This window comes from Mustela putorius, unplaced genomic scaffold, assembly GCF_011764305.1.
Source record: "Mustela putorius furo isolate JIRA1106 unplaced genomic scaffold, ASM1176430v1.1 tig00003898_pilon_pilon_pilon, whole genome shotgun sequence".
Classification (NCBI taxonomy): domain Eukaryota; kingdom Metazoa; phylum Chordata; class Mammalia; order Carnivora; family Mustelidae; genus Mustela; species Mustela putorius.
The window spans coordinates 2,050,810-2,061,660 of NW_025422047.1; the positions used below are offsets into that span (position 1 = coordinate 2,050,810).

At 45.3% G+C, this 10,851-nt stretch overlaps 1 protein-coding gene across 3 annotated transcripts in view; it reads right to left on the reverse strand.

Moving 5' to 3' along the window:
* Window positions 1–8,394, reverse strand: part of SCG5 (secretogranin V) — a 49,356-nt gene extending 40,962 nt beyond the window's left edge. For 2 of the 3 annotated variants that reach the window (XM_004751043.3, XM_004751041.3), the window contains exons 1-2: window positions 8,280–8,389; window positions 6,600–6,832 (exon numbers count right to left, since the gene is read on the reverse strand). In XM_004751043.3, coding sequence (XP_004751100.1) covers window positions 6,600–6,825 — 226 coding nt within the window. In that variant the 5' untranslated portion in view covers window positions 6,826–6,832; window positions 8,280–8,389. Of the gene's footprint in view, window positions 1–6,599; window positions 6,833–8,279 lie in introns of all 3 variants that reach the window. The other variant, XM_045067738.1, reaches the window with a different exon arrangement.
* Between the last annotated feature and the right edge of the window lie 2,457 nt (window positions 8,395–10,851).

The window sequence follows — 10,851 nt, forward strand, 5'->3', positions numbered from 1 at the left end:
CTGGTGTCCTAGAATTGTGGGGAAAAATGAACCGGTGGCGCTGAGGAGACTCTCTTTTACCTGAGGCTGTTAACATTCTGAAAACCAAAGCATATTTTCTGGTTGGGTTCATCCAAGGCCAAGAGTAGTTTCAGCTGGGAGAGCCACTCCTGGCTCCCAGGAGTCTCTGTCCCCTGGCAAACGGCTCTCTGAATCACCTCGGCCGGCTGGTAGCCTCACTTGTTTCTTGGGACAAGAGAACCATAGTAGCCATTCAGGTAGGTCCCAGGGACATGTGAGCAACTTTGGGCTCGGGGAAAGACCGCCACTGCTGAAACGCACTGAAGCCTATCTGAACGGTACCGCTAACCAGATGAGTCGTCAGAAATCCTATCAGGGGAAAGCCAGGAGAGCCTGAAAATGTGCTGTTAGTAATCCACTGAATGAGAAGTTACTAACAGCACCTGCCAACTGCCCGTGACCCCACTGGACACAAGAGAAGACGAAGGCTCACAGAACTTGCCAAGGTCACACACAACTAGTGAACAATATGGCCAGCCCTCAGCCCCCGTGTTCTGTTGTCTATAAAACCACAAGTTGGTCCTCATTTATTGCAAATGTTTGTTCCCCAGTGACCACTGAACAATTAGCCCATCAACCAGGAGGCTGGTTACCAAGTTTTGGGAATCCTCCGATGTCTGGTTGGCCCTCTGCTGGTTCAGTGCTGGAACTGCAAAACGTCCTTCCTGGGTCTCAACAAGACAGGAATACAAAGGGAACCAACTTTATACACCTCTCAGTCACCATCGAAGTCAACAGACTTCTTGCTCAGTGCATATCACTCTGAGCTCTGGGAAAAACCTTCTAGACAGAGTAAAATAAATAAATAAATAAATAAATCATGGAACAGAAAAGAAACACCTGCCTCGAACTGAAAGAAGAGAAGAAGCCTCAACAGATCCAGATGTCAAATAGTATTTACTTATCTGTTGCTGCTAGATATATTTTCCCCTGATAGTATGTATTCGTTTTTCAAATATTAACTGTGTGCCTACTCTGTGTCTGGATTTAAAGCAGTAAATAAGAGCCTCATGGAGTTTATACTCCAATGGGGAGACAGACAATGGGAAAGGAAACAAATACTAATTATAAATTATAAAAGATACTATGGGGGTTAGAAAAACAAAACAAAACAAAAACCCCAAAAAGGACACCGTGACGGAGAATAGGTGTTACTCAGAGCAGGTGTGGTCACGGCAGCCTTCTCTGAGTAGAGGACTTTGAAACCAAGACCTAAGAGGAAGATCTGCCAGCAGAGAAGGAAGAACACAAGGTGTGAAGCTGGAGTAAGCCCATTGGTGTGACCAGGGTGAGAGCGAGGTGGGTGGGAGTGGACAGCAGAGCGAGGTTAGCGGGAAGAGTGTGCAGGAGGTGTGTATCCTTGCAGGACGTGGCAAGAAGTGTTATTCTTCTTCTTATTATTTTTTTAAAGATTTTATTTATTTATTTGACAGAGAGAAATCACAAGTAGATGGAGAGGCAGGCAGAGAGAGAGGAAGGGAAGCAGGCTCCCTGAGATCATGACCTGAGCCGAAGGCAGCGGCCTAACCCACTGAGCCACCCAGGCGCCCCTCTTATTCTTATTTTATTTATATTTTTAAAGATGTTATTTATTTATTTGAGAGAATGAGAAAGAGAGAGAGCATGAGAGGAGGGGTGGGTCAGAGGGAGAAGCTGACTCCCTGCGGAGTGGGGACCCCCCCCCCCACACACACACAGGCCTCGATGCTGGGACTCCAGGATCATGATCTGAGCTGAAGGCAGTTGTTTGACCAACTGAGCCACCCAGGTGCCCCCTAGAAGTGTTACTTTTAACCCAGGTGCAGTGGGAAGCCATTGATTGAATTTTAACCCTGGAGAGTGACATTAATGGGATTTAAACTTGTATTTTTAAAGTGTAACTCTGCCTTTCCTATGGAGAACAATTTGAAAGAAACAAAAAGTAGAAGTGATGAGGTTTCTCACAGACACTTTCATAAATTCATTGCCAGGCACAATGGTATCTTGAACGAGGGTGTTTGGAGTAGAGCCAGAGGAAAAAGAGGGCAGGCAAATACAGATGTATTTTAGAAACAGAAATGAAATAAATTGCTAATAATTTGGGTATGACATGAAATGGATAAAATGGAGGCTTATTCCAGGTTTTTAGCCTGCATGCATGGCTAAGTGGTGGCACTATTCATTTAGACAGAAAAGACTGACATAAACAGGTTGATGAAAGTGGTGGTAGAGAAATCAGGATTGACATACGGTAATTTAACAATTCACAGGAGTCTCTAGATATACAAGAAACAAGTTTGGGTTGAAAATACAAATGTTGGCATCATCAGCAAAGAAATAGCATTTGGAGTCAAGAGAAGAAACAAAATCCTCTTGACAGAGAATTGAGAAGAATAAAAGAAACAGAGCCAGAACTGAGCCCTGGAGAGCGGATTAACTTAAAGCGGCCCTTAGAGCAGCAGCAGAAAACTGCCAAGGAGACAGCGAAGAAAAGAGTTAATGGGGAAAAGGGCAAGGAGGAAAGCCAAGAGTGTGCCATCTTGGTGCAAAACCCAAGAAAGGCAAGGGTTTTAAGAAGGTCCAGTGTGCTGAATGCTGCCAAGGCTGAATATGATGAAGGCAGAACGTCGGTGAATGTGGCAAGAGAGTGGCCGGCCCTGAACAGAACGGTCTAAGGCATCTCAAAATTCACGGTGGAAAGCTGAACGTGAACTCTTTCCCTGGAGAGGCTCAGTGTGCTCCTCTGGGGAAAGAAGTGTTCCTTTTCAGTTCCTCAGGCCAAAATCTTGGTGTCACCCCTGACTCCTCTTTCTTTCAGTTCCTGCCTCCCACCTACCAGCAAAACCTGTTGGTTCTAGCTTCAAAATATACCCACCAGCTGTCTCACTGCCTCTCTACCTATCGTGCTAGTACATCTCTCCCTTGGATTATCACAGGGGCCTCTTAAATGAGCTCCCCCATTCTAGTCCTCCCTCCCCGTAGGAAGACTTTATTTCAATAGAGCAGATGGAGTGATCCTTTTCGAGGATAGACACTCAGAGGACAAGCCAAAGACCCTGGGAGGAGTTCTGTCTCCCCGTGCCCAGCCTCCTCCCGCCCCAGGCTCCTTCCGACCATGCTCCCCTGTCTTGGGCTCTGGCCACACTAGCCTCCTTGCTTTTGCATGTGCAGCTCTCTGCCTGGGATGTCTTTCTCCACCTACCACCCAGTTCACTCTCTCTCCAGCTCTCAGAACTTAGCTTGTCTTCCCAGGGAGGAGCCCCGACTCCAATTTTGAGTTGTTTCCTCCATCCCCCTCCTCTGCTTTATATTTTTAGAGCACTTATAACCATCTGACTTATTACATATTTTAACTTATCTGTTTGTGTAGGGACTGTATCTCTCCTGTCCCGCCAGTCTTTGAGGTTCATGTTTCTTTCCCCGGCACCTAAAACAGTGCCTGGCATTCAAGAAATACTTGTTGACCTGACAAATAAGGGGCAGGAACCATGGACTAGGAGAGAATGGGTTGGGGAGGAGGGAAGACCATCAGTGCATGGTGAACAGATGCTGGGAAGAGCAGCAGCAAAATGGTACCATAGCTACAAGGGGTATGAGATCAAAGGAGGGCAAGTTTTCTAATGAGACATATGGGTAATTTATACTGATCTTATATCCTATACTGAAAGGCTAGTTTATAACCCTATGTTTGAGAGCTAATATGTATCTTTACTAATGAGATTAATCTGAGGATCGTAAGATTAATTAATCAAAGTAGACAAAAGAAGGGAAAATTATCTTCAACCTGCCATTTGTTAGATACTGAACAGACCTTCCTGCAAGGGACTCAGAGTCCAGTCATAGTCATCTCCAGTGTGGTAGTGATTCATTCAGAAATGATTCCATGGTAGTGCAATTAGGCATGCAAACACCTTTTTTCTGAACCAGAATATTACCAGCTTGCAAGTAATAAATTCATATTCAAGCAGTAAATTCAGGAAATTCAAATTCTATCCCCAAGCTAAATGGAAGCACAGAGAAGTTAAGGAATTTGCTCAACGTCACATCACTAGTAAATAATGGCGCTGGTACTGAAACTCAGGCGTCTTCGCCAACAGTCTGTGTTAAACGTGTGTCAAAATTCACACCAGAATACACGCATTAGGTCTATCCTTTCTATAAAAAATGAGAAAGAAAAACCCCTTTTCTAACTGGGTCCTTCAGTGGCTCACTCAGTCAGTTAAGAATCTGCCTTCAGCTCAGATCATGATCCCAGAGTCCTGGAATCAAGTCCTGCACTAGGCTTCTTGCTCAGCAGGGAGCCTGCTTCTCCCTCTCCTCCTACTGCTCCCTCTGATTGTGCTCTCTCTCCCTCTCTCTCTCTGACAAATAAATAAATAAAATCTTGAAAAAGAAAAAAAAAGCTCCATGCCTTTTCCTTTAGTATTATTCCCTGCTGAATTCCAATTCAGACTTCCAAACCCAAATCAAATGTAGCTTCTCCACAGAAGTATTTCCTTCTAGCCATGCCCATCCACTCCCAAGCAGAATAAATTACTCCTATTCTTCGCTTCCCTGACGGCTGGTTGTCTCGACATCTCCCCCAAAACCTGCCATACATGGTGCAGGGTGGTAACCTCTCCCCAGCTCCCACTCCCAGCCCGAGATTCTCTGAGGACACAGCTGCCCCAGGCCCTGCACCGGGGCTGGCATGGAGTGGGCGCTAAATAATGGGATTCAGAGTCCAAGGAAACGAGGCTCTGGAAAAACACAGGCTTTGCCCGCCCAGGGAGCTGCTCTTTCCCTTCCACACAGATGATCAGGCATCAGGTATTAATGGAAACTGGGAAAGCTTTCTCCATGACGACGGCGGGGGAACGAATCAAGCACTGACTGTGGTAAAAGGGCAGATATCTACTGTCTCGAAAAAGCTGGTCTGAAGTGGATAGTTATGCTAGGAGCGACAGGCGGCGGGTGCTGGGAAAAAGTGAGATTCTCCCTAAAGAGGTGGCAATGATTTACTCCGATTTAAGCCCTGTGCTAGGTTTGCACGCTTGCTGATTCAAATTATCTGTTAATCTGATGCCAACCTACACAGACAACAATCCCACAGAGGTAGCTCTCCTCTTGATGGCTTACAACTACGGGTTAACAAGACAAAAACGAGAATCGTTTATCAACAACATCCACGGCACTGACCAGTCTCCAGGGAAAATGGCATTTGTAGGAAATCACAGACTCAGGAAAAATGATTCATCATCCATCCATACGGAAGAGTATTTGCTGGTTACGCATTTTGACAAAACGCGGAGAGAATTCACATTTTTCCTCAGGACCCACTTACACGGGCAAAGATTTGGAGTGCTCCCTTGCAGTTAACCTAAATTAACCAACTTACTGCTGTTGGCTCCTCCTCACTGGAGAAAGAGATTGTTCAGAATCAGAGAGCATACAAAGCAAGGCATGGAAATAAGGCACCTGCTTGTCACCAACTTGTAAGAAATAGATTCAGATTCTCTCTACAAATAAATCATGAAACAACAAAGTACCGCTTTTTAATATAAGTATTACAGTGACATTTCCGGAAACATCAAAAAAATTCGGGGGGGTGGTCTTGCCACACTAAAAAAATTTAAGTAACATTTGCTACAATTAAAACTATTTCAGGGCACCTGGGTGGCTCAGTGGGTTAAAGCCTCTACCCTCGGCTCAGGTCATGATCTGGGGTCCTGGGAGCCCTCCTTGGGCTCTCTGCTCAGCAGGGAGCCTGCTTCCTTTGCTTTCTCTCTGCCTGCCTGCCTCTGCCTACTTGTGATCTCTTGTCTGTCAAATAAGTAAATAAAATCTTAAAAAAAACCACAAAAAACTATTTCAAAAAACGTTTTTTGACAGAAATTCAATGTCAGTACGTCTTTCAGCTCCCTTCATATTTATACGATATCATCCCTAAGAGTCAAGTCCGAACCCATAGGTCCTGCGTTTTAAGGATTTTTCACAAATGCTGGTTGGCAATGACTCAAAGAGAGAACCAGCTGGACACAGCTCCGTAAAGATCAGTATGGGAGGAGACGAGGAGTCTGGGTTCCAATCTTTCTTTAGGGATAACACTAGATGTTCCTTTATTCGTTCAAATATTAATGTACTGGACTGTGCAAGGTGCTAGGGCTCCAGCTGTGAGTGAGATAGATTAGGTCCCTGTTCTCTTGGTACTTCTATTCTTTCTTTCTTTCTTTTTTTTTTTTTTTAAGATTTTATTTATTTATTTGACAGAGGGAGAGAGATCACAAGTAGGCAGAGAGGCAGGCAGAGAGAGAGGTAGGGAAGCAGCCTCCCTGCTGAGCAGAGAGCCCGATGTGGGGCTCGATCCCAGGACCCTGAGATCATGACCCGAGCAGAAGGCAGTGGCTTAACACACTGAGCCACCCAGGTGCCCTGGTACTCCTATTCTTAATGTGGAAGCATGCATGTATATACTGTTGAGAAGAGGAAGAAATGGGAAACAGAGGGAGGAAATAGTTTCTTCAACATGCGTTATTTTAAGTACTACTGGAAGCTTTGAACTTGGAGAACACAGTAAATACCTTCGATACTCTGTGGGCCCACAAGATTCATGGCCTGGTGAGCTGGATACTCTACCCGTGGTCTGGCAATGCCCAGCTGCTCCATAACGCCATGGAGCAGCCTCTGGATATCTGTTTCTGAGACCCTGTCAGGGGTCCGAGGGCTATATGTGGATGCTGGAGTCCATCCAAAAGTCAGCCAAAATACTAGGCCGCAGAGCATGGTAGAAACCATTGCAGAGACCATTTTTCACCTGCAGAAAAAAAGACCAAATGTGTATCGATTGGCCCCCATTGGCCACTGTGATGATCAATCACGCAGGTGAGTGATTCAAGGACCACCCACCCAGTGGGGGCTGCATCGAAAAATCCTTAGGGGTCTGCGCTTGCCTGAAGTGTCCAGTGTGGGCAGAACATCTGCTGTGGAAGGGTGTTAAAGAAACAGGACAACCCGAGATAGCCAATTCCCTATGCACGTGGCAGCCTTGGGAAGACCAGCCAGGAAAGACGGTTCTCACTCCTTGTTCTCTGCTTGCAGCTCCCTGAAAGGGCTTCATGACCCCTAACGCCACCACCCTCTCTCCTCTCTTAGTAAAGCAAGCAACCCAACGACAAGAACTTGCTTCCATTTTGAAAGCAGGAGAGGAAGAGGGACATGGGGAGTTTTCCCAGTCCCGGGGGAGAAAAGAGGTTCCAAGGAAGGAGTCAGGAGGACACAAAGGGGAAAGGTGCACAGAAAGGTTAGGAGCAGTGGAAGGGAACATCTGAGCTCAGCAGACATCCACTACATTTGAGAAGCTGAAGGGGCTGAAAATGCAGCCAGCTCAGGCCTGTTCTGCAGTCCTGGAGGCGGGAAGAGGCAAGCTGAGGGGTCCTGGCCACATGCCCCCGTTTGGTCTGCAGGGCGGGCATGAGGAAAGCACCTGTGTGACAGGGCTGCTGCGGGCGGGCATCAGCGCTGAGCCAGGCAGAGCCCCCGTGCTGTCAGAATGACGCTGCCAATATTGTCTCTGGGTTCCAGAGATTAGAATTTGAGGACGTGGCAGTGGTGAGGGGAGAGGGAGAAAACTGCACTGGGGAGTCAACCTGTCTTAAACGTTGCCTTCTAGGGAACCAGAAGCCTACAGAACAAGGGGACAAATGTTCCTGCCGCTTCCCTCTGCAGCTGCCCAACCTGTTTAAGACGGACGCTTCAGGCAATGGCTGTGCAAACCCTCCTTTTGACTCTTCTTCTATGCAGGCGGCTGGGGGGATGCATTTTCTTCCTTGAAAGTGCAATATTCATAACCTCCTTTTTTTCCCCCCCCCGTAAAGGCAAGGCTTTTTCCAAGCCACCCCTAGATATGGAACCTTGTTCCCCAAATTGCTGAGGCAGTAAATTCTGACGTGAAAAGCTGGAGGCAGACACCAACCTCTCCAGCCACCTCCATCTTCCCCTGGCCTGCTGTGAACGCAGGATGTCTTTGTTTCATTTAAACCCCTGGCCAACACCGTTCCGATCTGATGAGCTACCTAATTTCCTCCCTCCATACTCTTTCCCTCCTATTATAACCGAACTCCTAGTCCCCACCCACTCTTTGTCTGCTCCCAGCCTCCAGCTCAAGGATTTCAGCACAACGCCCGCTCCCCTCCCCATCCTGTAAAACCCGCGCGTCTCGGGTGGGCTTCAGGGGGGCGAGCAGGCATCACTGCAGGACTCACCGAGGGGCAGCCGGAGGACTCTGCAGCGGTCTGCGCTCGGGCGGGGGTCTAGCCGCCAGCGGACTGATCCGTAACGCGCGTGCGTCACCTCCCTCCTCATCCTAGCTCCGCCCACACCGCTCCCCCAGCAGGTGGAGGGCGCCTCGCTCACCAGATGCTGGTGGCTCCTGCTCTGAGCCACGCAGCGTTCAACCCACGCATTCCACGTACACTTGTCCTGGAGCTCATTTAGCTATCGACCCTTGTGGAAGTAATTCACCTTTTCTAAGGTGAATAAGCGATTATCTAAATGTGCTAAATCACCACTTTGGCCCTTCGCCCCCCAACACCACATGTTTAATTTTGCCATCTTCGGGTTTTTTCGTCTTTTTGTTTTTTAGCCTTCTAGCTTGAAGAAGGGAGTAATGATAGGTGAGACGGAAGATGAGATCCTAAGAACTTTTAATGATGGCAGTGATAGAGTACATAGTAAGTATGCTTTTAGGAGCCCTTTCATTCAGCAGAAAAACTATGGGGTTATTTAATACAAGATGTTAGAAACTTCTGTTAGAAGGGATACTCTAAAAACATGAAGACCTCTTGGAACATTAGTTCTGAGTGTTATTTCTTAAACTTCCGGATCAGTTATCAAGTAAGATTTCTTTGGCCTGAAGAGAAACTGAATTCCCTACACATTGCAGAAATTTATCCAGGTAGACCCTGAATTTTTTGTTAAAGACTTATGGGACAACCTTAAACATGTGAATTTAGTTCAAATACAATATTGAGATGTAAAACCATAAAATAGAGTGTGGCAACTTTCTTTCAAGACTAGGGATGAGTAAAGTACCTGGGGGCCAGAAAATAACTAACTTGACGCTAGAATCCAAGATTCCTTTACCCTGGCTCTATGCAGCAAATCCATACTCAGCTAAGGCATCTTATGCAATGAAGAGGAGCCACAAAATTCATTCACAAGACACACAGCCTTTTGGTCTAAAGCCTTGCCCTCTTCCCAGTGTCTTTTCTTTGGTGGACTCCCGTTTCCAGCTTTTTGTTTCAGTCATGCAGATTAACAGGACAAATGCTGTTACTGGTTTTAGGCTCAAAGATCATGCTGGGATTTTTAGTATTACTTACACATACTGAAGTTTTTCAATTCAGAATTCTATCTTAACATTGCTTAGTGTTACCTTCACTTTGTGCTTGGAAAAATGGAGAAGACATTACATTTTACTGCTTTTGTTTTGAATGTAAATTGAGATACACCAAAAGGTTTGCTTCATAGTAAAGTTAATATTTTTAAAAGACAAATATACCCTGGGCTTGATGCTGATCAAACACCAATATTGAATTCTTAGTGATCATAAAATGTTGCCAAGCAGCCTTCTAATTTAAGTCCTGCGTAATTGTATTGTTTGTTGCTCATGGTAATTTGTATGAGATCTTTATTTACACTTATTAAGAACAAAGTAATCCTTGAAGTTAGTGCCTATGTCCATACTTTTAACTGTGTTAAGTATATTCACCTATCATTTGACCAGATATTGAGTAACATTATCTCCATTTTATATAAAATGAAGAGATTAATCTAAAATTAAACTTCTCTAACTGTCCAAACTACTCACCTTCATAGTCCTGCTATACTGTTAGCTTTCAGAAAACAAAAATGAGTGACATCTGGGTAGTTTTCTTTTTTATTTGTCAGAGAGATCCAGCACAAGCAGGGGGAATGGAGGCAGAGGCAGAAGCAGGCTCCCTGCTGCGCAAGATGCTCAATATGAGACTCTATCCCGGGACCCTGGATCACCACCCAAGCTGAAAGCTTATGCTTAACTGACTGAGCCACTGAGGCATCTCAGGGTAGTTTTTTCTGTTTTTTTTTTAAATAAATATCTTTCATTATTATTAATCTCAGAAAAGCCACTAATTCAGGTAATTGTACAGTTAATCTCCTGTGCCACCTTATTGCTCTTCCAATTCAACACTTCACCCATTCCCAAGGATATAAAATGACAGCAGTACATTTTTAAAAGTTTATCCAGAGGGGAGGTGAAGTTTAAATAATTGCTTTGATTCAGAAAACATATATTTCAAGAGTTTATGAGTGTTTTCTATCACCACTTACTATCAGAAATATCATAAACACCCAAAGTGCATATCTGGTTTATATTACACACCTGTTTTGATGTTATAAATCATGGTATTTGTATCTACAGGTTTTCAGTCTTTAAGTCAAATTCTTACTAATAGTGAGAAAAGGTGGATTCCTAGGTCATATAGAAATAGGAAATAGCTTTGAAATGAAATATATTATTATCAAGTAGAACCTGGTGAAGCAGACACATCTAATTACTTTAAATTTCTCTGTAAATATGACTGCTCTGAGTAGATATGCTGTTGTATTCTCCTCCACTATCAGACCGTGCCATTCTGGGGCACCTGGGTGGCTCAGTGGGTTATAAGCCTCTGCCTTTGGCTCAGGTCATGATCTCAGGGGCTGGGATTGAGCCCAATATCAGGCTCTCTGCTCAGCAGGGAGCCTGGTTCCCCCTCTCTCCCTGCCTGCCTCTCTGCCTACTTGTGAGCTGTC